The 27293-nt window shown below is 37.0% G+C and overlaps 1 protein-coding gene across 8 annotated transcripts in view; it reads left to right on the top strand.

Moving 5' to 3' along the window:
- Positions 1-27293, top strand: part of LOC139140617 (A-kinase anchor protein 9-like) — a 137491-nt gene that overhangs the window by 98936 nt on the left and 11262 nt on the right. For 3 of the 8 annotated variants that reach the window (XM_070709972.1, XM_070709974.1, XM_070709979.1), the window contains 17 exons: positions 937-1172; positions 1327-1443; positions 2282-2740; positions 5387-5560; positions 12494-12841; positions 13757-13885; positions 14523-14684; positions 15674-15706; positions 18739-19020; positions 19412-19703; positions 20205-20374; positions 21041-21256; positions 22170-22340; positions 22923-23118; positions 25278-25500; positions 26188-26208; positions 26770-26920. In XM_070709972.1, the coding sequence (XP_070566073.1) occupies positions 937-1172; positions 1327-1443; positions 2282-2740; positions 5387-5560; positions 12494-12841; positions 13757-13885; positions 14523-14684; positions 15674-15706; positions 18739-19020; positions 19412-19703; positions 20205-20374; positions 21041-21256; positions 22170-22340; positions 22923-23118; positions 25278-25500; positions 26188-26208; positions 26770-26920 (3380 nt within the window). The remainder of the gene's footprint in view (positions 1-936; positions 1173-1326; positions 1444-2281; positions 2741-5386; positions 5561-12493; positions 12842-13756; positions 13886-14522; positions 14685-15673; positions 15707-18738; positions 19021-19411; positions 19704-20204; positions 20375-21040; positions 21257-22169; positions 22341-22922; positions 23119-25277; positions 25501-26187; positions 26209-26769; positions 26921-27293) is intronic. The other 5 variants (XM_070709971.1, XM_070709976.1, XM_070709975.1 and 2 more) reach the window with 5 other exon arrangements.

Here is a 27293-nt window from a genome sequence, read left to right as displayed (position 1 = left end):
TCTCTGTGGACTTATCCACCTATCCTACTTGAAATATCGGGAATAGACTTATTAAAGTCTTGTGGTGAAAGGGTTGAGATAGTCTCTTTCCTGACTCCCTACTTTGCCCAGCATCTTCAACCTATGAATTCTAAAGTTATGCATTAGGATGGCATGGTGTCACCTGGCAGCCTTTAAAAATTAGTTGTGTAATTTTCTTCATCACTGCAGAGTCATAATTTGCAAAACATATTTCTACTCTGGATTACTGTATAGGGTTTAGTTTATTACATATTTACTTGCCCATGTCATTTGTCTTTGAGCATCATTTATTGAGGAACTACTGGGTTTTGCCTTCAGTGGCTTTTATTGGCGTAATTTATTCAAAGATGGCTGTCTCCATGAACAGTTCTCTGCTCTTCAGTGCTTTCTGAAGAACAACCAAAAGGCTACTTGTGGTCGTTGCTATGGCTTTTCACCTATACAGTGTTTGTCTTCTGTCTGAAACACCTAGCATTATTTTGGACAAATAAAAAAAATTGGCAAGTCTGATTAAAGGAAACATGCAGGGCCTTTAAACTATTGATTCGTCATATTTTTCAGCTTTTGAGATGTATTACTGTAAAAACTTGTAATAAAGTCACCAGTATTTGTCTTTGCTGTTATAGCTAACAGATGAATTGGCCTCAACATAAATCCTCTTGAAATTGAAATTGTTTAACAGCAATAGATGCTAATGCTGAACCAGCACCTCCATGAATTTAAATCCCATAGAAGAATGTGTCATATCTGAAAATAGTGACATTCATAAAAATCAGTGAAAATTCACACTCTTACAGGATACTGATGTATGAACTCTCTAGGGTCAGGGAACTGTGACCTCTGTCCAAAATGAGAAACCATCAGAAATTGTGTGTTTTCATGCCGACGTTTTTGCTCTGACTGGTACTTTTGCAGTTGGTCTTCTCCAAGAGAATAGCCGGCTCATCCAGGAGAAGAAGGACCTGGAAAGCCAATTCCAGATGGAGAGGGAAGCCCTGGAATCGCAGCTCAAGTCACTGGATGCCGCCATGGAGGAACAGGGGAAGAGATACGATGAACTTGAGAGACAGAGGAGATATGAGATGGAGGATTATGAGAAGCAATTTGAAGTGATGGAGAAACAACTGAAATCAAACAAGCAATTCTTAGAGGTAGGGGGAATTTCCAATCACTCGTTTACAATATAAATGATCCCGAATTAACAATATTGGCATGTTTCCTTGGCAACCTAGCTAAGAAATACAAAAGTGATATCAGAAAAGGGATGTTTGGAGTCATCTCGGTTTGTTTTCCTTGTCTCCATAGCAACAAGCCAACGAGAGAGAACTGGAGAGAGACGACTTCCAGAAGGAGATCCATCGGTTACAGCAGGAGCTGAAGAATAAGGGTGGTTTGAGAGGTGATGAGAGATTGGTCAAAGAGGTGAGCTCTGATTTTCAGTCAAAGACTTTCAGAGAAAAAAGAGTTGAGATTTTTGTCAGAAACATTTGTGTCAAGTACCCTGGGCACGGTTATCAGGATTGAAAGGCGCTTTTAGTCAAATGACATGCAAACTTTTGATTAAAGCAGAATTTAAAAATGTTACAAAAATATTTCTATGAAATCTGACCTGTTCAAGACTTTGCTAGAATGTACTGCAGAAAAAGAAATACTTTCTTACCACCTGTACTTGCCATGGCAGTCTGGTGAGAATTTTATTGGCCAGTAAACAAGGCGTTGTCATGTTCTTATGTAAGAATGGTGCAAAAGGGGGATACAGTGGTAGTCTATGTGATGGAGACAAGTGACTGTGAAATGTCTGTTTGTATTACCTGTTAATACCTGGGTATTGTCACCATGTGTTATGTATATGCAGGGGGTCTTGGTTATGTAATATGACCAGACTGACAATGGTTTCATCACGATTGTGTGTCAGGGCGACTCTAACCACCAGCTATTGCCCTGGCTGTGATTCCTCTATTCTTATTCATAGTCCCTTCTAATTGCCTTGATTCTTTGCAATTGATTATAAGATATGTCTTGTACCTCTGCTGCATGTTGAATGGGTTGTGACGTGCTGGATGCCTGGAGATGATTTGTAGCATTGCTGTGACTTCTTGAAAGCAGCTGAATTTTGGATAGTTTGGGACTTGTTTCCGTATCTCTTTCCGGCTGACAAATCCTCATTTCCTTCTAGTCATTCCTAATATACCAAACTCTCTGCTTACCTGTGCTAAATAAAAGAGATAATATGTGCATTATTTGTAAATTGCTAACCAAGGTCCAAGACCTGACTCAGGAGCTCAAGGACAAGATCAACGCCCACAACGAGACGGTGGCCGAGCGGGACCAACTGGAGCGAGACCTGCAGCTGAAGGCCGAACTAGAAGCTCACCTCCGGGAGCAGGCCAAAGAGCTGGAAAACCAGCTGGAAGAGAAGATGAAGTCGGAACAGGAGCTGGAGACCAAGAAATCGGACCTGGAAAACGAACTGAAGAAACAGCAGCAGATTAATGAGGAACTGAGCCAGGAGAAGGAAGCAATACAGCAGCAGCTCTACGACAACCTGCTGCAGCTGTCGGCGCTGCAGTCCAGGATGGACACTCGCAAGCACAGTGTGGATGCAGATGCTGATCCAACGACTGCTACAGCTACTGTCAATGGGAATACTAAAGTTGTTCCGTCGCTGGCACAACAATTGGAACAAGAAAAAGACGCCATAGATCGAAAAGACAAAGAGGTAGGCTATGTGCATGTACTCATTTATGATACAGTGTTTGTCATTTTTATTTAAGTGTATGAAACTGTAACTATTGATGTATTTTTCAGTATTTTATGTTCTGCCAGCATTTGTTTTGTAAAGTTTCTTCTTCTACCAAAGTCAAAGTGAAATACCTTGTATTCAACTTATCAATACAACCTGTATATGTATAAATGTACCATCCAATGTCATGGACAACAACTGAACTTAAATCTTGACTAGAATTACGCATAATTGTTTGTCATTAAGTAGCAGGGGTTATACCTAATATTTCAATACTTATAGGGAGACAAACAAAAATGCACAATTGTGTTTCTGAGCAAAAATAGAGGAGACTATAAGAAAGTTGTCAAAAATATGTGAGTGAAATTCTCTTTGTGCTTTGTGGAATTTGGAATTTTTGATAATTCCGCTGTCAGCGACGCGGAGCTTATCAAATAGGTTGATTTTCCGTCGTCGTCCGTCGTCGTCCGTCGTCCGTCGTCCGTCGTCGTCGTCGTCGTCCGTCAACAATTGCCTTCTTCTCTGAAACTGCGAGTCCAATTGCTTTGAAATTTTATATGCAGTTCACTTGGGGTGACCACACTTAAGTTTGTTCAAATCGTGGTGAAATTTGCATATTTGTATTTTTGGGGCAATTTTTGGTGTTTTTGGTAAAAAAATCTTCTTCTCTGAAACCGCTTGTCCGATTGTTTTGAAATTTGATATGCAGTTTACTTAGGGTGACCTCAGTCAGATTTATTCAAATCGTTGTGAAATTTGCATATTTGTATTTTTAAGGCAATTTTTGTCATTTTTGGTAAAAAAATCTTTAAAAATCTTCTTCTTCAAAACTACCAGTCAGATAGCTTTGATATTTGGTACATATGTCCCTAGGGATGATCTATTTCAGATTTGTTCAAATTGTGCAGAAATATGCAAATTTGCATTTTTAAGGCAATTTTTGCAATTTTTGGTCAAAAAATGTATTTCTCAAAAAGAACTGGTCTAATAGTTTTGAAATTTGGTATACACGTTTCTATAGATAAACTGAGTAATATATATTGAATTTCTGATGAAATCTGAAATTTTGTATTTTTGGGGCAATTTTTGCCATTTTTGGTCAAAAAATGTGTATTTCCAAAACTATTTATCTGATAGCTTTGAAATTTGGTATACAGGTTCCTACAGATAAACTACATGATATTTATTGAAATTGTGATGAAATCTGCAATTTTGTATTTTTGGGGCAATTTTTGCCATTTTTGGTCAAAAAATGTGTATTTCCAAAACTACTCATCTGATAGCTTTGCAATTTGGTATACAGGTTTTTACAGATCACCTTAATGATATTTGTTGAAATTATGATGAAATCTGCAATTTTGTAATTTTGGGGCAATTTTTGCCATTTTTGGTCAAAAAATGTGTTTCTCAAAAATTACTGGTCTGATAGCTTTGAAATTTGGTATACAGGTTTCTACAGATGAGTTCAGTGATATATAATGAATTTCTGATGAAATCTGTAATTTTGTATTTTGGGGGCAATTTTTGCCATTTTCGGTCAAAACGTGTATTTCCAAAACTACTCATCCGATAGCTTTGAAATTTGGTATAGAGGTTTCTACAGATGAACTAAATGACATTTATTAAAAAATAATGATGAAATCTGCAATTTTGATTTTTTGGGGCAATTTTTCCCATTTTTGGTCAAAACATTTGTTTCTCAAAAAAGCACTGGTCTAACAGCTTTGAAATTTGGTATACAGGTTTCTATAGATGAAGTTATGAACTAAATTTGATCTCTTGAAAGTATGATGAAATCTGCAATTTCATTTTTTGGGGCAATTGTTGCCATTTTTGGTCATTCTCAAAAAACTACTCATCAGATAGCTTTGGTTGACATGTTCTTAGGTATGATCCGATGTGATATATTCAAAGTATGATGAAATCTTCAATTGTGTATTTTTGCAGCTTATTTTAGCCACTTTTTTCTGGCCTCTGCATTGAGCTTTCAAAGATTTCCACCTTCCTCATCAACATGTGTAAAAAATAGTTATTCTCTACATAAACACAGCGGAGCTATATCGGCCGCTAGGTCGCTTGTTGATAATTCTGTACTGCCCCCTGTAGCCAAAGTTTAGCTATAAAACTATGTATGAATGAGTGGATTGGACTGTCCTGAACTTTGATCTGTGTCTGACCATAGACCCTCTCCTCTAGAAAGGTCTATGGTCTGACATAATGCACGTATTTCTTTTGTCATGAATAAAAAAAGAAAAATTGTTCTTGGCATAAAGTCATATAGCTTTGTAAATCTAGCACTACGTCATTTGTCAAAGCAGTCTGAAGTGTGTGTCTAAACACTGCCTCTGCCTCAGTGTATCTGTCTGTATATCAATTGTCTTCTTATCAAAATTTTCTAATCATACCCTGTGAGAAATTCAAATCGCCAGAACAGCTGAAAAATGTGGGACTTGCTGCAGTATTTTGAAGGCCAAGAAGAAAGCATAAGTGAGGTAGCTCAACCGTTTAGCCAGTGTCTACCATTTTATGATCAACAGATTTGCCATCATGAAAATGCTAATGGAAAACTTTTAAAAACAAATTCTGAAATGTTTTTGCTTGCTTCCCTTTTTCAATCCACAGATTGAAAATTTAGTAGAGCAGTTGGAACAGTTCCGGGAGGAGGTGCTGGACAAGGAGGAGGAAATCCAGGGATTGAACATGCAGATTGAAGTGTACCACAAGGAAAAGGAAGCTCTGAAGGAACAGCTGGAGAGAGACATGCTGGAATCCACCGCGGAAAACCAAAGTCTGAAGGTACGTCACTGAATTCATACGGCAACTCTGAAGGGGTTGACTCCGTCATCCAACCTTCTCTTGTGGTTTGAAATGACTTGTATTCACAGATATTACATCTCATACTGACACAACCAACATTCTTTTGCCATGCTATGTTATAATGATTTACCCCATTTTGTTGAATGACAAATAGTTGATTGTAGTTTGATTAAAATAGAGATTGTGAGTCCTGACACAGTTTACGTGCCACAGTAGTTGGTACTACGGGTTAACCTCTTTGCAGTGCTTTCTGGGTAAAGGTCGGGAGTCAATGGGCATATGGATGTCAAGGGTCAAGGCTCAGCTACATCAGGGATAGATGTACATATCGATGCTGTGCTGTAATATACGTTTCTTATACTTGCAGCATTTTATTGATACTGTCAAAGCCATGGGTCTTTCATTAGCTCCGCTGTCAGCGACGCGGAGCTTATCAAATAGGTTGATTTTCCGTCGTCGTCCGTCGTCGTCCGTCGTCGTCGTCGTCCGTCGTCCGTCGTCCGTCGTCGTCCGTCAACAATTGCCTTCTCCTCTGAAACCGCAAGTCCAATTGCTTTGAAATTTTATATGCAGTTCACTTAAGGTGACCTCACTTCAGTTTGTTCAAATCGTGGTGAAATTTGCATATTTGTATTTTTGGGGCATTTTTTGGTGTTTTTGGTAAAAAAATCTCCTTCTCTGAAACCGCTTGTCCGATTGCTTTGAAATTTGATATGCAGTTTGCTTAGGGTGACTTCAGTCAGATTTCTTCAAATCGTGGCGAAATTTGCATATTTGTATTTTTAAGGCAATTTTTGTCATTTCTGGTAAAAAAATCTTTAAAAATCTTCTTCTTCAAAACTGCCAGTCAGATAGCTTTGATATTTGGTACATAGGTCCCTAGGGATGATCTATATCAGATTTGTTCAAATTGTGCAGAAATATGCAAATTTGCATTTTTAAGGCAATTTTTGCCATTTTTTGTCAAAAAATTTATTTCTCAAAAAGTACTGGTCTGATAGTTTTGAAATTTGGTATACAGGTTTCTATTGATGAACTAAGTAATATGTATTGAATTTCTGATGAAATCTGTAATTTTGTATTTTTGGGCAATTTTTGCCATTTTTGGTCAAAAAATGTGTATTTCCAAAACTACTCATCCGATAGCTTTGAAATTTGGTATACAGGTTCCTACAGATCAACTAAATGATAGTTATTGAAATTATGATGAAATCTACAATTTTGTAATTTTGGGCAATTTTTACCAGTTTTGGTCAAAAAATGTGTATTTCCAAAACTACTCATCCGATAGCTTTGAAATTTGGTGTACAGGTTCCTACAGATGAACTAAATGATAATTATTGAAATTATGATGAAATCTGCAATTTTGTAATTTTGGGGCAATTTTTGCCATTTTTGGTCAAAACATGTATTTCTCAAAAAGTACTGGTCTGATAGCTTTGAAATTTGGTATACAGGTTTCTACAGATGAGCTAAGTAATATATATTGAATTTCTGATGAAATCTGTAATTTTGTATTTTTGGGGCAATTTTTGCCATTTTTGGTCAAAAAATGTGTATATTCAAAACTACTCATCTGATAGCTTTGAAATTTGGTATACAGGTTTCCATAGATGAACTTAATGATATTTATTGAAATAATGATGAAATCTGCAATTTTGAATTTTTGGGGCAATTCTTCCTATTTTTGGTCAAAAAATGCGTTTCAAAAAAAGTACTAATGAACTAAATTTGATCTTTTGAAATTATGATGAAATCTGCAATTTTTACTTTTGGGGGCAATTGTTGCCATTTTTGGTCAAAAAATTTATTCTCAAAAACTACTCATCAGATAGCTTTGGTTGACATGCTCTTTGGGATGATCCTATGTGATACATTCAAAGTATGATGAAATCTTCAATTGCGTATTTTTGCAGCTTATTTTAGCCACTTTTTTCTGGCCACTGCATCGAGCTATCAAAGATTTCCACCCTTCTTCATCAACATGTGTCAAAAATAGTTATTCTCTACATAAACACAGCGGAGCTATATCGGCCGCTAGGTCGCTTGTTTTTTGAGATGAGAGATTAATTTCTTAAATCTAGTTTCATTCTCAGCTCATACAGAAATTCTTTAATAAATAAAAGAGAGGAAAATTGGGCAGTAGAAAATTGCATCTTGTTACATGTAGGATATTGAAATAATTTAATCATTATTTGATGACTAAGAGGGTTTGTTCACGGTAAACCTGAAGAATTTCATGTGATAAACTGACGCTCTGTTTTCTACGCTCAAATTTGAAATCTGTCTGAGGTGACCTGTGTTTAATAGTATCCTAATGGAATGTAGTGTATGGTAGTTAGATGTTCTCGTCATGGTAACTCTGTCAAACAAATGTTTGATATTAACAGTGGTTATGCAAAGTGCTAGGCAACACTGGTATGTGTGAACCACATAAGAACTTTAGGATGACTGCAAATTTGAAAAATGACCTCTTTTGCAGCTGCGTATTAAACCATGATAGGCATACCAGTTTCTGATGGTGTACACGTCAACACATTGAGGGTTGAATATTTTCTCAGCCAAGCAATCTCCCTTGTACTGGGTCACCACTACAGTATGAAATACAGGGCCAAATTTGAAGAAAATAAAAACCATTTTAACTTTGTCTCTCACAAATTTGTTTCAAGTCACTTGCTATCAACAGAAAGGATGGGGCTTCATACAGGAAATATAGGAAGAAAAGATGCTGGTTGGAGTCTAAATATGAAGTTATATTTCCATAATTTTCATCATATACTGTTGATCTTTCTGGGAAAGGCAATTTCATTACAACTGTTACCAATTTGTGCTACCTGAGTATCACGTCTAAGGATATACAGTGGTTATCAAAATCCTGTGAAGAGAACACAACATAAAGTCATAATTCTAGGAATATTGATCTGGTCCCCCTTTTACAGAATATTTGATTGATTTTCCCTTTCATAGGAATCCAAAATATCAAGTGAGAGTAAAGTGTTAAGTTAATTCTAAAAACAGAAATAGTCTCAACACAACATAGTATAACAACATGATGTATGTCACATTTTTGTGCATACATATTATTGTATATATATTGACACAGTGCATATATATTGACACAGTTTTCAGTTCAGTTCAAAGGCACAATTAATGATTTAACATTTTTCCATTTGATGAAAATTTTGTACAATATTTCATCAAAAGAAATAATCAGGGTAGGTGTAAATTATGTGTACCTTACCTGTTTGGGAGCAAAGTTGGTAGGCAAACAAACCTTGGTTCACACGTTCAACCTTGAAAAATTGTGATATGAAATTTTATCTGAATGACATTCTTTGTTCACAAGTAACCAGTAAAATTGATACATTCTTTCCTGAAGGCTTCGCCGAAAGCATCCTATACCACATTCTACAAATTTTTCTTCCAACAAAGCACTTTTGAATGACTCACTTCTGAAACAGTTTCAAAATGAAATGAAAAATACAAATTTGCTGTGACTCACATCTTTGTCCTTGGCTATTATTTGAGATATGCTGCTGTAATTTATTCAAATTGAAAGATCAGAAAAAATGCAATCATATTTGTGAAGTTTACAGATATATATCAGATGGCCTCTGAGAGTCCCTAGGCTGGCGAGAGTTTCTCTCCATGACCTTTGACCTCATGTTGGTTGGTATACATATATACAGTGCACTCGGTGGTAGGGTCATGTATTTATATCATAGAATTGAAGGAAGCCACAGAAATAAATATCAGTGAGCTTGATAGTGAAATTTTCAAACAGGAAGTGTGTATCTCTGTCTATGAGGTAGGTTCATCAAATGTTAGAATTTTTTAGTATTTGTGGGTTTTGGTGAAATTGAAGAGACTGTTTAGGAAAATGTTTAATATCAGATAATTTCAAAATGGTTGTACCATCCTACCTCTTAGCATATCTATAAATCCATTCAGTGTCCTCAGGCAACTTTCAAAGATCTTGAATAATTTTTTCAAGTGTGTTTGCCATCTGTTGACAGCTATAAATAGGAAAATGTATTAAATATACCAGTGCTCCCTTGAACTCGTTATTTTTCATGTTGTTTAGTTTTTAAATAATGATGAGAATGTGATTGGTCAGTGTTTTATGTCTGTTTCACTTCTCGTTGTGTGAATCATTTAGTGGAAATTCTAGTACTCTTGCTTTCAGATAGTGTGTCAGTGCTTTCTGTCAATATCATAAAACATTTATCATGCCGAACCTGGGTCGTCCATTCACAGTTATCTGTGACTGGAGATTAGTGGCACACTTAGGTTTGTAATAGGTAACCTGGATGGCTAGGGCTGTGAAACTTTAATCTGATTTCAAATGTATACAGGAACATAATTTGGCAAAATTATGTACAGTTCCAAGACGAGGAGAGCCAACTGTGTAAGTGATTGGGTAGCAAGAAATTTCATTTTGGTTTGCAATTTTGTGATATTTTCTTTATTTAGTTCCTGAGTGGAGTCACAGTGTTAATTTGTCGTGATATTGTCAGTGTCTGACAGTTTCATTTTCAAGCATGATTATGTTGAAGGAAGCGTGGTACATCTGTTGAATTGAAGCAGGGACAACATCTGTCTGTGCCAGTTGAGTTTGCAAACGCTAGATCATTTCAGAACAACATTTCGTACATATGAAAGAGTATCATTCGTCTGTGCAATAATGGCCCCTGCTGGGAACACCGTGTCCTCTATTGAATGTATAATTGGCAACTGTCAGCAATATGTTTACTGACACTGCTAGTAATCCATAAAAAGGGTCAACTTCACCTCTGAGATGAGAGGGGTGGCCACTGGATTACTGTGTTTTCATACAAAGAAATAACTCTGCCATCTGCCATTGTCAATTGACAGACACAATAGCCTTCCGATCAATGAGCTCTAATAACGGTTCTCTGTTTAGTAAAAGCACTTAGCTGAGAGGTAGCTCTTTGTGACATTGCTAATTATACTTGACAGTCTGTGGACAGCCACACACTTGTGTCTTTATTTGCAAGAGCAGAAGTCATTTGTACATTTGTCCTTATATATAACCCGTTCCTCACCATACTTTTGATCAAGTATTTTTTTCTTTACTTTGGTGGCTCATACAGTAAGGTTGCCTTCAATATTACCTACTAGTACATGTGTGCTCTGAATTCTTGAGTAGGTCAATTAAATGTGAGATTTACCCATTGTAATTTGTATAATTTTAGCAAGCTTCTAAAAGGAAAGTGGCATGAATATATGGCTGCACTGAGATATATTATGAGTTTTTTGAAACGTGCAAATTTTACATCAAAGTTGGAAAGGAAGTGCATTGACCTGTAGACTGGACTTTACTAAATCGAAGCTAAAATACCCCATCATAAATTATTCTGCTGAAAGCAAGGTTATTTTGTAACCCTTTCATACCCATTTCCCTGTAAAGCAGGCTCACCTGTCCCCAAGGAAAACAATGGGATAGAACCAAGTCTTGGAGTGTAAGGGGTAAACTGCAGAAAAATGAAAATAGTGGAAATCACTTGCTTTTACATGTACCGGTAATATTACTAGTGTCCTGGGCATTGAAGTGATACACCAAATTTTTAAAATATCAGAACATATTTACAGTGTGCCATTGCAGCTATTGAAAATAAGTATGAGGCTTCTTTGAATGTAAGCTGTGTGTTTTCAGATATTTTTGCAAAATAATTAATCCATTAATCACCCTGAGGATAATGGGTGGTTATAATTTAACAACTAGCAACTGTTCATTGAAAGAGACTCAAAATGAGTACATATAATTTATTTTCATTTTTCATTACAAGTGTGAATATTGTTATGAATTTAGTAATTTTCCTAAAATTATGCAAGTCATTTAGATGTAATTGATATTGTTGGTATAAAATATGATTTATATTTGTGATTTCTGTATGTTAAAATCCAATGTTTGCATTGACAAAGCTGACGCTGTATTGTTATACCTCACATGATCTACACTGTAACAGTTGATATATGTATGTGTGTATTGACACTTATGTACAGTAACTGTTGTACATGTATATAGACATAGTAAAATTCTGTAATTTATGGATGGAAAAGCTGACCCATGCACAATACAGTGTGTGGTGGCTGTGATGATGGAGAAGGCATAGGATTATACAGACATTATAGGGATATTGCATCCTTTTAAATGTACACCAGATTCCGTTTTGTTGTATTTTGTGAATTGAATTTTCACAGTTGGTGAGCGTCTGATAAATGGGTACATGGTGTGTACTCTTAGGATTGTAAAATGCAATGGCACATTAGGTGTGTACTCAAGCCTGCGTGGCTCCAGTTGCCATGGCTACTGCTAGATGACATGTTGTTTGAATTGTAAATTATCTGACTCATCTATGATCCTTAACCCTTGCAGGTACATATAGAAATATGTGATTGTGAACACACACATACATGTATGCATACACACATTTTATACACATGTGTACATACATACACACACTCAAATTTGTCCAGTTATGTCAGAGTTGACAGCTGAAATTTGGTATCAAGTAATTGGCACACCTTAAAACATGGGACACAGTCTTGATTGTGAAAGCTGTCGGATTTAGGGGGCCTCCCTTGAAGCTAATTGACCCCTTAGATTTATGTTAATTTGTATGATTGTCCACTGTTGGCCCAGTCTTCTCCAGTCTTGCTGAGTGTTTGTTGAACAGAAATACAAGTAGTTGTTAAAAATGTAAATTTTTACAGAAAAGTCCTCGTGTTTGCACGGGTGTCTTGACAGGCTATCCGGGACTGCAATATGCAAGTGGTAATTTACTCCCATATTTGATATGATCGAAGCAGATCACATTTATGATCTTTGAGTTTTGCTGTGAAGCGTGGTGCAACCGTATGGTAATGTTGTCATTGAATTCTCGCTAGGAGCAGCTGTCGTCACTCAGGGAGGGTCAGCTCAGCGACGAGGACACCATATCCAGATTTGCCCAGAACCTGCTGGAGGAGAAAAACCTGGAGATCGATCATCTGAACGACCAGCTGGGCAAGAGCCAGGAAGAAATCGAAAGTCTCCGAGCCCAGGTGGAAGAGGCCGAGCAGGAACTGAAGGCAAATGAGTCGCAGTACAAAGCTGCTGAGAGTAAGGATATCGAGATTGAACAGTTGAAATCACAGCTTGGTCAAGCACACAATGAAATAGATCGTCTTCACCAAGACTATGAAGATAAGGAAACTGAAGCAAGTATTGATGTACAGACATTGGCTGAGGAGTTGGTAAGTACCTACCCTAATCGTGGTCCCTCAATGGCACTTCTTGACCATTTGTGGAGGGAAATTACCCTCATGTAAAACTGTGAGAGTATTTTACCTGGTTTCTATCCCTTCAAAAGTGCCTGCAAACTTTATACAGTAGTTTTGTCTTCTACAGTTCTGTGATTAACTCGATTATAAGTTGACCTTTTACCTATCATTTTGATGATAAATCATGTTCTTACAGAGAGGACAATTAAATGTGATTGCTGTGTGATTTAATCTTTGAAGTAGCAAAACAAAAGTGAAAATTTGAAAGTAATAGTGGTTGTTAATTCTTCAAAAAGCAATCCAGTAGAAAAACTTCAGAAAAAAAGAGCCCCTTTCCAATGAGGCATATATGAATAAACAAACTACAAGTAGATGTCAAATACATTTCATTTGAATTCCATCTTAAGCCCTGAGATTACTACACTCACATTTTGATGAACAATATGTCATCAGGGTTTTACTGTGTAAGCAACAGGTTAAATAGCTATCGACTTCTGCCAAGTACATGAAGTACCAGAATACAAGTGGATCCCAATACACGTAGTATCCCTGTTCTTAGTTTTCTGAACTCCTTGTAAAAATCCTATTTACTGTAAAGTATGTGTCGTGGAAATCATCCAAATGCATGTTGGTGGGGAATCATCCAAATAATAAATCATCAGAATAAAATTGCCATGCTATAGGAGATTTGATGATCAATATGCATAATATACCTTTGAAAGCTTGATATGAAGCTCCTTTAAATTGGAGGAGAATGCTTTGACTGAACTGTTTATACAGCAAAATAACATATTGAGCCTTGCCAGTTTACTTGTATAGAAGTGTATCATCCATTCTATAAAAGTCAAACCAAAATTAGTGATCAAAGGAGTAATATTGTCTTTTCAGAACCAACTGAGGTCAGAGCATGAGGGTATGCTTGAAGACAGACAGGAAGAAGTGTCCAATCTCAAACTGCAGCTGGAAAATGAGAAAAATAAAGATCCGTTGATTCACCCAGTGGTACAGGAAATCAAGGTATGATTGTAATACAGCAATATAGAAACATAAGTCTGTATATATTAGAATGGTGGGTTTTGGTACATTTTCATCCTTGCTTCAAAAGTCTTCCTGTCACGATTTTGTTGTATTTTCAATCTTTTGTATGGTTTGTCACGTGGAACTCACCTTCTCTGTGTGCCTGTATCCTTGTCTTTACCTGACCATTTGTTAATGTTTATGTATTGCCAGATTACATTTCTGTGTGTGCATATACCTGCATTTGATGCTTTGAAAGTTTTGCAATGATGAGAAAGTATCAATGTGTTAATTTACATTTGTGTATATGTTTTTTTTATTTTTCATGGACTTTGAAACCCTGAATAGTATTTGAGAGCTCTGTTTTAAAAAAATATTGCTCTTGCAAAAGAAGCAGTAACTGTACAGAATATTTATTCTGAGTATCAATCACACTTTTCTGGTCCATTCCCCGCAACATTCACCGAGTATTTAGTTTGTCAGTTACAGCTCTTTAGTTAACTTTTCCTGATCAATATAATCTGATTTTTTAAGTAATTTGGCATATATTCCCTTGAGTGTCTTCACTTTCCGTATTGAATACCTTGTTCCTATTTCATCTTTGAGACTCTTTATCTTTGCAATGATTCTTGACCAGGAACAACTTGAAACAGAGGTTGAGTCTCTGAGACAGCTGCTGACAGAGCGTGAGAGGGAGGTGGAGCAGTTGGAAGACGAGCTGACCACACTGAGGACCAGATCTGACAGCACTGACGATGACAAGAACATCCAGATAGACCAACTTGAAGCAGCTTTACAGGTAGATGAATCTTGCTTTCAGTGTCACTGAAATAGAGATAATGACATGTTTTTGATCTTTTCACAATGATGCATAAATGAAGATCTTTGATGATCGAGGACATTTTTTCAATGGAAGTTGATTGTATTTGATGGGATAAAGTTGCTTTCTGATTATATTTGTGAATTTTTAGAAGTCGGTTGCTTGGATAAGCCAGAATCTCACAACATACTGAGAGGCCATCAACAAAACATTCCTTGATTCCTTGTTACAGAAAAAGTAGATAAAGAAAATGATGACATTTTGCGTGGTATATACCAGAAATGTGTGTTACAGTGGTTTGTGTTGAACCGTTGGCAATATGGGAAGTAGACATACTGTCTAACCTGAGGAGTTGCCAACAGTCAGGTGTAACTATTATCCAGCAGTAATATAAGTCGATCACAAATAAACCAACTCTGCAAAAGTTGAAACATTGTCTGCAAGGAGGTCAGACATAGTCAAAACCACACAACCAGATCTGCATAAACAACGATTGCAAATGATGCATTCTGAACAGTTAGCAGTATAGTATGTCTGTTGTCGTTATGACTGTGTGTGACCTCCTTCCTGACAATACTTCAACTTTCGTAGAGTCGATTTCTGTGTCATTGACACATATGACTGCCTGGAGGATAATTACACCTGACAGCATTGGTAACTCCTCAATTAAGACAGTATGTCTACTTCCAGTCTTGCCAACGGTTCAGCACAAACCACTGTAATGAGTACGGCAGTTCCAATGATACAAATCATGCACAGTTGATACTATTGTGGCGTTTTTGTTGATTTTATGAAGATGTGTTTTGCCAAAAATACTCCCCATCCACAATAAAGCAATGGCAACTTTGTCCCTCTCAATTCAGAAGGCAATTGGATAATATTGAGATTACACTGATCAACAGACCTGTTTTACTCAGGAACATAGAAGATGACATCTGTCCTTTGAATTTGATTTTTAAATGTTACAGGAGTCAAAAGAGAAAGCAGTGTCGGAGATAAAGGTATTTTTACATTGATGTCAGACTTGGGTACTGTGTACAATCTTCTAAGTGGCCACAGTTCTAGAGTCAGTGGTACAGGGATCTTGAGCCTTAAACAATTTTAACCAACATTGAAGGAAAAAACCCAGTTTCCTGACCTTATGACCTTTGGCAGAGTCATGACCTTTGATCTTATTGTCACATATCATTTTACATAATAAATATTATTGATGAGTATTGAAAGATTTTGTTTCTGCAGTTTAAGACGTTTATAAATGTCAAAGGTCATGACAGGCAGTATTAAGGAAGGAAACTGGCTTTTTTGGAACCAAAATCAAGGACATGTGAATTAAAAAATAACTTTATTAATAACTTTCATGAGCATTAACAAAATGATTATATTATGGCAACAGTATCTTTCTTGATCTCATTATGGTGACAGACCATCATGAAACACGTTGAATGTCACTGAATTTCTATAATAATACAATTTATGATCAAGAACGATATTGGATGCTTTGCTGCCATACCTCAAGGCCATCTGGTTTTATTAGCTACTATAGACTATAGTCTATAGAAGCTATTGGGATGGGTATCCATCCGGCGTCCGGCGTCAGTCTGTATGTATGTATGTATGTATGTATGTATGTATGTATGTATGTATGTATGTCCGTTTGTGAGGCGTCCGTCCACTCAAATATCTTGAGAACCGCAATACTTACTGATTTGATATTTGTTGTGTAGATGAAAAATATGATTTTGAGAAACTATTTTTTTTGATTTTTTGATATTGTTGAAAATAGGCAAATTAATGCCAAAAAAGGTGTTTTTGGTAAAAAATCTTCTTCTTCACAACCGCTGGTCAGACAGCTTTGTTATTTGGTATACAGGTCCCTAAGGATAACCCAACTTAGATTTGTTCAAATTGTGATGAAATATGCAAATGTGTATTTTTAAGGAATTTTTTTGTCATTTTTGGTTAAAGTTTGACTTACATTGTATGTAATTCTTGTACTGTATAAACCCTATCAATTCACCCAGAAAAAAATAATTAATATGATTTTAAATAATTGAATTAATTAGGAAATCATCAAAGCCAAAATAATTTTAGTGTGGAATTATCAGAAAGTTCATTTTTTTTTGACAGTTCATAGTGAATTGAGGATTAAAACATGTAAAGGCAACTTTCCTGAATCCCAACTTTGATATATTCTGAACCACCATTTATGTTATCTAAAAGAAATTGTTCATAATAGTTTGTCATGATAGGGTGGTCAAATAAATAGAGATAGAGAAAGTTCTAATTTCCATTTATGGTTGACTTGGTAAGGATAAAATAAGATTACTTTTTGAGGAAAAAATAGAGTGGTCAATTAAAAGAGTGGTCAAAGTGATAGGGTTTTTATGGTAAAGCTGGGCTGTAAGATTCCTAATGTGCTATTTATAGCAATTATGCATCTGTGTAAACAGTGCAATGAAAGTGTAACATGATTCCTTATGATGCTTTTGATGACCTTGAACTTCTTAAGTTTCAAACATTTGTCTCTTCAGTGTGCTTTCTCTGAGTACGTACAGTCTCAACTTATTCAACAGAACTTACTTACAATGTTAATTTGAAAGTTAAAATGTGCTTGGTTAATAGAATGAAAATACTGATATTAAAAGATAACCAGCTCAAGATTCTTTATAACCTGACAGATATGCTGTTTTTTTATGACGTAAATCTTGATTTAAGCAAGTCTTGTTTACTTTAATTAGAATGTAATTAACTCTCATTTATTTGCTATTATAGACTAATATACCGGTAGTCTGTTGAAATATGCAAATCTGTATTTTTACGGAATTTTTTTCCATTTTTGGTCAGGTCATCCTGAAATGAGCTATCAAAGATATCCACCTTCTTCATCAATACATGTGTCACAAAAGGTTATTCTCTACATAACACAGCAGAGCTCTGTCAACTGTTGAGTCGCTTGTTTTTTCAAAACCGCTGGTCAGACAGCTTTAATATTTGGTTTACATGTCCCTAGGATGACCTTAGTGAGATAATTTCATAGAGTCAGGAAATACTTAATTTTGTGTCCATGTCTATAGTAGCTTCAGGGACTTTGGCCCTATGTTTATTGTATTTCTAGTATTTTTTTCAACTAATTTTGACATCTTCTAACTGGTGGTATTTGTGACGGGCGAATGGTTCTACTGCAACAACGGTTATCGTCTTTTCTCTGACAACTGGTCCTTTGTTTAATTATTGATATTATATTGTGAAGCTTTATCACTAACATGTTGTTTCCATTCAGTGAAATTTAATTCTGAATTCAGTCATTAATTTTGCATCAGTTTTAAAACATTTGTATGCATTACTATGCTCAGAATCATTGTATTTCAGATTCTAATAACTGTGAAATTCTTAAAAATATTTACTTTACTCCTCAACGTTTATTTGTTACATATACTACCCTGTATTTTGTTCAACATTATAGTTACTGCGGCAGGCTTTGCTTTGCCTTTTCTCTTTCTATATACTGGAATTTATTTAGGGCGTTCAAGCCAAATACAAGTCACCATCTTTTGTCTATATCTTAGTCACTTTTGTTTCATGTGATGAATCATTTTGTAAGTCTTCCAACTACAAAATAATATGACTATCTGATCATCAATGCAATGTTGAAAATAAGTGATATCAAAAACAATTATTTTGGTCAATGTGTATAATATTAACAAGTATACATACGCAGAACAATTCCATTGAAGTAATTGTGTTGTTCTTCAACAAGCATGGTTGATTACATATTTGATGATCCAAAGACTATGTAGCATATTGTCAATCAATAGAATGAAAGAACAGACTTATTACATGAAATAAATGTGACAAAAGTAATGTGTTCAAGAATGAAATGAGCAGAGATAGATTGTTTGCATGGAAATAGTGTTGAGAATCTTTCCTTAATTATTGGTATATTTCAAACTTGCCTACTAAGTGTATCCATGGCTTATATTTCTAATGACCTTTGCCCCATGATGACCTGTCACACTTTTTTACGTCTTCTCAGGACAAAGACATGTGCATAGCCAGGCTCCAAGTTCAGGTGGACAACATGCAGGACACCATATTCAAGAAACAACAGGAGCTGAACAACGCGCAGAGGTCGACGTCAGACTTCAATGAGAACATAGAGAGGGTTAAAGTCAGCCATGCTGAGGAGATAGCCGTCCTTCAGAAAACTCAGGAAGAAGAGTTGAAGAGAGTGCGAGCTGACTTGGAGCATCAGTACTTACAGAAACTGTCATCAGTGAAATCGGTATCACCAACATCAGCCAGAGACCTGGAACAGGTAAAATGCTCTCTCTGTGCTGTTGTGTGGTCCTGTTGTCCCCGTTTCAGAGTGGTCAAGTCCAATTGCCCAATAAGAAACAACAGGACTGCACAAATTTCTGACACTGAAAGGGTAAACTGTGCAGCTACGTTTAAAGTTCAAGCTGGCCTGATAATTTCTTCATCAAAGTTACAAAGGCAAGGATCAAGATATCCAATCAGTAAATAGCATTTTTTTTCCCAGTTTATTTTATCGTCAGAAATATAATTTGATGATGCTAAAAATCCAAGATTGCCCTCAAGAAAAGCTCCAACTAGTTTCCAGAAGCATGCAAGCTCTTGTAGTCTTGGAAATCATCCATAAGATGCCAATTGATCCCTTTCTTTATTGACCTTCTGTTGCTGTATAGGCATTGTTTGAAGTGAGGGCCAAGCTGACTGAACAGCACCAGCAACACATCAGGGAGATGTCGGACAAATTGGAAAGGGACTACGAGATAGAGCTGGAGTCCCTCAAGATCAAACACGAACATGAACTGCGGGAGCAGCGTGACAGCCACAAGAGAGATCTTGAGTTGGCTCTGAGTAAGACCAGGAGAGAGTTGATACAACAACACAGAGAGGAGATACAACGATTACAAGATGACTACCACAGACAGATTGAACACATGTCAGCTGCCAGTCCAACTCCTAGTGTTAGAGGTATAAATATCAACTGTCTAAATTTCACAACCATATTATGAGATTGAGTGCATAAAAATGCTCAAGATGTTATAATTGTGTGAACAACTAGAAGGGCACTACAACATTGTTTTCATGAAAACAGGATGTTTGTGCATGGAACAGACACATAATATGTGTTGTAGATGCCATATAACCAGATATGCAAGAAACCTTGATCGCAGAACTGGAGAATAGCTGCTTTTCCATTATCCTTATTGTGAAATAGTAATTGAAACATTTAACGCGGTGTCTTTCACATGTGGATTTATGTAAAAATACAGTTAGCAGCTTGACTTGCAGTAAGCACCTGATAAAGTTGATTGCATTTCAGTGAGTCAGTAATTGGAAAAACATCACAGTACTGATGGTATAAGACAATGATAAAATTTCTAAATTGTTTTGCTCTTAGAAATTAGACATTTGAACAAACATAATGCACTTCAAACCATTCAACTTTCTTCCTTTGTTTGCGTGTTCCAGAACTCGGAAGACGGCTGCAGCAAGAATTGGAGACGACGGAGAGATTAGATTCTGAACTGCTGAGTCATCTCAGAACTAGACAGGATGGAGTCGGACAGGAAGGTTCCCCAGTTACTGGTGCAGCTGATACCACCACAGCGTCTGACAGTGATATCGCCAACAGACTTCAGGTAAAGATTTTTCACCCCACCCTCCTAACCACACACCCCCTGAGCAACACATGACTTGGTATCATCCGTTAGTGAGTAGGTCTGTGATTGGTCGTCAAATGTAACCTCAAAAGGAAATATCACCTGTTGATTTTTATATTGAATGACAACTTTTTTAGCAGGTGTGGTGTTTGTGTACTCACATGCAGCCACTGTTGTTGTGAAATAACATTAAAACAAGATAACATATTGAAATTGGTAACGTGATACTGATTGCTCAATACCAGAATACAACCTCTTCTTTGACATGCTTATCCAATAAATTGTATCATACATATTTCAAAACAGTTCAACTCAGCTAATACACACCTCAAAACAAAAAGATTGAAACTTTTGATCAATATTTTCTTACGGAAACTTATATCATTTACTTTCACATCAGAATTAAATCAGAGAAATATATTTCTAAAACTTTCAAAATGGCTACTATACCTGTAGAGTTACCATGGGAAAATAGAAATTTAAATTTTCACAAAAAAGTGACAGTCAAAATTTCATTTGCTTTAAATGCTTCACATTAGCAGCAGACCCAAAAACTAAAGCAAAATGTTAAAGCCCCCAAAACTGTCCCCAAGGTGCAAAAGGTGGATTTCTGACAGTGGATTTGTTTCGAATTGGTCGTAACAGGTACTGATGAACCGTGTGTACAATGAAGGTCTCCAGGTACTCTCACTGTCAGACCTAGTCTACCTGAGACGGCACAGCTCACCCAGACCTAAGGCACCAGACAGTACTGATGTGGATACACTACAGCAAGCGTGGGAGAGTGAAAAACACACACTACTAGCTGCAATCCAAGCACTCAAAGACCTCATCACACAGACCACAGCTTCTGGAGTTTGGGTCAGTATTCCAGAGCTTTCCACTGAGATTTGTATGCATCTCACTTGTGTGCATGTATCTCAGTGTTTTGAAATAAATACAGTTCACCAGCTACACATAACAAAATCAAATTTTCTGACACATGATTTGTCAGTGTTATCTTTTACATCACAATAGTAAAAATTTCAGAAGGCTTCAAGATAGGATGTACACTTTCTCATACCAGTCAGTGAGTTACTTTTATACGAAGTTGTCATTGTACCCTAGTGTTTGTACCTCAGAAGTTTTATGTGTGCCCTCATTTAACTGTTTGTGATTGGCTGTGTCAGGGAAACTGAGCATCAACATGTGTCACATTGGCTGTCGCCATAGCAACCAAGGACCTTATAACAGTTTCATGGTACCGCTTACTTTCCTCACAGTCTGATTGGCTGTTGTCAAGGAAAGTCTGAATTTACATATATGACATTGGCTATTGTCATAGCAATCAAAGACTGTGAAGAGTTTCATGTTAGCCCATACTTGTATCGATACCTGATTGACTGTTGTCATTGAAATTATAAAAAAACATTGTAATTCCATGCTATCCAGAAAAATGCCTTCCTAAAAGCACAGCATTCATTTTGCTGTGTAGCATGCTAGCAGGGCACACTTCCCATACCGGACACCTGGTAATACCACTAAATAGTATTTCCAGATGATCCTTTTGATATTGCCATTTTCTATTTGTTCATTTTATAGACCTGGTAAATTATTTATATACATTGAATGATACTGATTATTTGACCTGTTTTGATTTTGAAGTCTCATGCACACACGAGAACATTTTCATATTTTTGTAACAAATAATATCTTTCAAATGAATTGAGATGTCTGTGCTCTCAAAACGGAGATGTCAAACTGATGTATGTTCCTCACATACCTGACTTCACAGGTAGCGGAGGGCAGAGACAATGACTGGAGGGCAGAGCTGCTGAAAGCCATCAAGTACGTCTTTGACAGGGAGAGGGAAACTCTACTGGCCGAGTTACGTACCCATGTGGTGGCCCACGGTGAACAGAATCTCACAGAATTACAGGTTCTTGAGAGGAGGATAAAAGAACAGGCAAGTTATCAGCTTGTAGTTTCGAACTGTCCTGGACAAGGCAGTCAATATTCACCTTTGAATGATCAAGGTACCCACAAGATTGCCTGTCAGACTCCCTATCACATGGAGTGAGTCACATTCATGGTGTTTGTGTAAGTCTTAGTAAAACAGTATACGGTAAAAGTACTCTTTTCTGTACAAATTAGGAGGCTATCAAGATCTCAGGTCTGCCAGATACATTATAAGGGACATGTCTAGTTTGTCAAAATATGTTGTATTGGGCAAGTAAGGTTTTACTGGTTTTAACCAACTTGCCCTCATACTCATAGCGACTGATGGATCTGGCAGAAACAGGGTTAAACTGAAAAAAGAGTTTCCATGAATCAACTGCCCCTATGTCATATACCATCCTTACTATTTCTTATTATTTTATACATGCTTTGTGCAAAGTAGTTCTGTCAAAATACAAAAGTTGGCATGTTACCATGTTCTTTTGAAGTTTGTCAAATATTGCTTTCAAGCCTGGATGAAAGTTACTTAGATATACTTGCTGTAACCAGCAACACTAAATTGTGGTGAACGCTGTTTTCTATTCCACAGGAGGCACACCAAAAATCGGCCCTGGAACAAGTCCTGGCAGCCGACAGGGCCTCCATGCTGGCGGAGATCCGCGATCTACGGGCGCATCTCAGCGTGGCGAGGGGAGAGAAACAGGAACAGACAGAGAAGCTGGGCAAGCAGCTGAGGACTCTAGAAGACCAGGACACTCAGAGACAGAGACAGATGCACAGACAAGGTGAGTTAAGTAGTATGATGGGATGTGGTACATTGGATAGTTTGGTCAAGTGTGACCATTGTCTGAATCTCAAGCTATACAGAGCTGTAGGGGCTGATGTGTAGAAGAAAATTATCTGTTGAGAAATTGAAATGTAGCTGTTTATATTTTAAAGGAAGCATAGGTTAGAATTTCTCCCATGGGGAAAGTTCCTATCAACATTCATTTTCTGTGATGCTCAGTGACTAAAAATGCTGGCCATAATGGTACATTTCTTGATTGTGGTATGTTTCCCTTGAAAAATTTGAAAAGTGCTCAAGGAATGTACACCCAGCCACTGTGCTCACAGAACTGTGAATTCAATGAGCATATCATGAATCATATCAGCTACAGTTGTATATTGGTCAGTGTATTTGTATTCTTCTTGCTTTGATTTTACCCATGCAATTATGAATAACTGAGAATCATGTAACAAACCCATCTGACTCAATATGTACCTATTGAACAACTATGGCACATTCAGGCTACGCTATATGTTGCTTACTCCATCCAAGAATTCCTGAAATATTCATTTGGTAGTTTTTAAGTTCACCTGAATGTTCTGTCTGTCTGATAATGCAATTCATCCAGTGCCTGCCATGCCTTGTACACGACTTTGATTTCGTACTTACCACCAAAATTTCTATTTTTTTGTGCTTTTTTCTTGTTCTTTTTTGTTACTTTTATTTTCCAAGCTGTCCCAACTAACATACTAGGAGTCCACGGTGCAGGATCCTATGATTCTGTCCGACGACTTGTTGTTCAAATCCAAAATTTTACTAAAACCATATGTAAGTGTTTCAATTCTACCTGCACACTGTGAACGCACTTTTTTGGATGTATATCTGCATAGTTTCTTCATTTTCTCCATCCCTGCAGATACTTTTCTGTTGCATGCATATATTTTGTCAATATGTTGACGGTACTGCACTGGTTCCCCAGTGTCTCCCAGTCCCCGATGCTTGTAGTAACCCTTGTAGGAACTGCAAGTTTAGGTGTTCTCTCCCTGTTACTGAATATGGAATGTTCCACTGCACTGGTGTCACAAATGTAACTGAGAGGTAGCTCCCATTCAGTGTTGGGCATGGGTACTCACTTGATGGAATAAGGTTATTCAAAATGCCCGCTGTACTTGTGGTCGCATGTGAAGCATTCACTGGTGCCAGCTTTCTTGTAAGATCAAAGAAACAAAACATAAATGAATTATTGTATTCTATTACACCTGAGTGGGTAAGCGATTTGGATGGCATATCAAGATGTTGTAGCCGAAGTCATTAGATGAACTGTAGTGTGGTTTTCCGCTGTAGTGCATACAGTTCTTAGTTCCAGTGTTAAGGTGATGGAGGGTGGATTTTGCATGATGATCTTTGATTGAAGGTCGTTGATGATGTATAACGTACATGTACAGACTCTTTCATGCTTTTGTATCTCAAGATTGATGTGTAAAAAACTGAAAAAATGTACAAATGTGAAAAAGACAAAATAGTTTGGTAGCTAATGAGAAAGAAGTCCATGTTCATGATTCTTTATAAGCTGAATGTCAAGAGCATGAGTGTATATGGGTTAATTCCTTGACCCCTCTATACTTTGTAATAATAAATTCTTCAAGCCTTTGAACACAATGAGGGTTATAGGAAAATATATTGGTGTGAAAGGGTTGGAATTAATGTGGAATTAGCAAGGATGGCCACTCATCACTTTCAAGCCATATGAGAATGCGTAGAGTGAGACATTTCCAGTGTTGTGCTATTTTTCTGTCACCAATTTCTGATACAATGACTCAATCCTAATTTACTGTAACTTATTGTAGCACTTCACCAGCAGACTAGAATAAGGTACATTTCAAGAAAAATCAGTTTTTATTTTGAACTCAGTCTATCAAATGTGTGTAAATCTGACCCCTATAACGTTTTGGAACAAACACAGTCTGTCAATGTGCCAAATTTGTAGCTAATAACTGTGTTTTTGTTGTTACAAGTTATGGGTTCATTGTACCATTGTTTTCAATGGTCAATGCAGTGTGTGCATTGAAAAAAGAGATTCTTGACTCATAAAAAACATTAGTGTCATTTGGAAAATAACATAAAACTAACTTCAAAACAGATCTCGATGATGACAACAATGCTCTATTCATTTTATAGTGGAAATGCTGGAATACAAATACCAGCAGGAGAAGGCGCTAGCGGAGGACATCCGAGGGTCGTTGGATCTGGAGAAGGCCAAGACAGCAGAGCTTTCTGATGATTTGCTGAGAGAGAAGGCGCACGTCGTGGAGCTGAAGAATGAGATATCACAGCTGCAGACCAAGTTAGACAGAGTCAAGAGTGGCTTGGACAGGGAACAGGCTAGGCTTGAAGCTGTCTCGTAAGTTTTATACCTGAAAGTGACAGTGTATGTTTGTGTGTGTGTGTGTATGTGTGTGTGTGTGGTTATTCTTGGTCATGTTTTTCAAGCATGGTGTCATCGCATTTCAAAAACCATTGTCAGACATTTGTTGTACTTATATGATTCTGTTCTAGCTTCTGGTACAAGCTGATACAAGTTCACTTACGGTCAGCAGAAATCTCGTCATATTGGATCATATGCAACTCACCACAGTGGCATAACTGGCAATGACATTTGGAAAGATTTTGTCAAACTCTTTTTGTCCATACAATTGCTTAATGTACATGTACTGTGTGTGTACATGACTAATTTTGTTGTTTACATGTACATGTATGTGTTTGGTGATAAGGTGTACTGTCTATATATTCCCATTCCTGGATGTGTTGGCCATACTGTGGTGATAGGCTCCATCATACAAACGTTAACTGAATGCCATCGCTGGCTGAAAATATTGTACCAAACTAAATTTTTGTCCGTGTATCATTTACCATTTCACTGCTTAGTATGTGAATGCTTCATTTAGGCTCCATGTTGGAAAAAATTCTCCCTAGTGAAAAATTCCTGACTCACAGTTTTCCCAGTTTTTCTGTTCATTGGTTTAGCCTTTCGCTGATGCTTTCATATATTCATGTTTGTGTTTCGTTTTTGTCGTTTTTCCCCCAACAGGAGGGTGGCGGAAAATTTCCTGTAAGTCTGTTTTGGGAAAAAATCGTCCTCTCATAGATAAGGATTGCTCTATTTGTGTCTCAGGCATGTCTGTTCTGTTTGCATGAGCATGTGAAATCACCCTGTGCCTTGTGCCCTTCCCTGATAGTTACATGTCCATGATGCAGTATTCCTCAACCCTTTTCACCACCATGGTTTGGCCCAGTCTCACTGTTTTCAATGGTGAGGCTGGACCTTTGTACATGGAAACGGGGGTGATGGAAGGGTAAAGATAGTCAAATCCACGCATGCATGTACTGTGGTTTCCTCTATCGGCGTTGGTTCGTACTGTCATTTGTATGAAGTACTTGTAACAAAACGTAACTGTAAATGTCAGTGTCCTACAAGATGAATGCAGAGTTATCACAGAAATAGTGGAAATCAAGCTGAATAAGTTGTCCAAATTTTGAAATTGAAAGTATATTTTTTGATGCCTCTGAGAAAGAAAAAAAAGCAATTCCATCATCCTTTTATGTAGAGTATGAATTGGCCAAATTTTGTTGTTTTTTTTCACCATTGTGCGTGTAATAATTTCAAAATCAGATCGGCGCTGGAGGTTGAGAAGTTGATGAACTCCAAGCTGAAGGAAGAGCTTGAGATGGAGAGACAGACTTCAGAGCATTTGAAGTCTACCATTGAAAATGAGAGTGAACGCAGCCTGCACGCTTCAAACAGGGATCAAGATATGATCAAGGTAATCTATAAGGAATAGACAATAAATTTCAAAAGTTATTCCACTGCTGGTCAGTTTTTCCAGGCCATTCTGTACGTACTGTCAAGTTACTACATTGGGAATGGCCGGAAATTTCAAAGGAATGTAATCCCACTGCTCGTCAATTTTTCCCACAGCAAGAGGCATTTCCGGATGAACAGAAATGATAAGGGTAATGAAAAATTTTCCACACTCACCAAGACTTGGAAATACTGCAAAAAAAGTGTGAATTTTGAATATTTTTGATCCATTTAAATTGGGATGTGCACATATCAATCAAGTTGCGAGACTTTTCATCTGTATAGATGTGAAATGATGAGCGTTGGTGAACAGACAGCTGAACTTCCGTTATCAA

The sequence above is a fragment of the Ptychodera flava genome, chromosome 9 (assembly GCF_041260155.1).
Source record: "Ptychodera flava strain L36383 chromosome 9, AS_Pfla_20210202, whole genome shotgun sequence".
Classification (NCBI taxonomy): Eukaryota; Metazoa; Hemichordata; class Enteropneusta; family Ptychoderidae; genus Ptychodera; species Ptychodera flava.
This window is presented reverse-complemented; position numbering and strand designations above follow the sequence as displayed.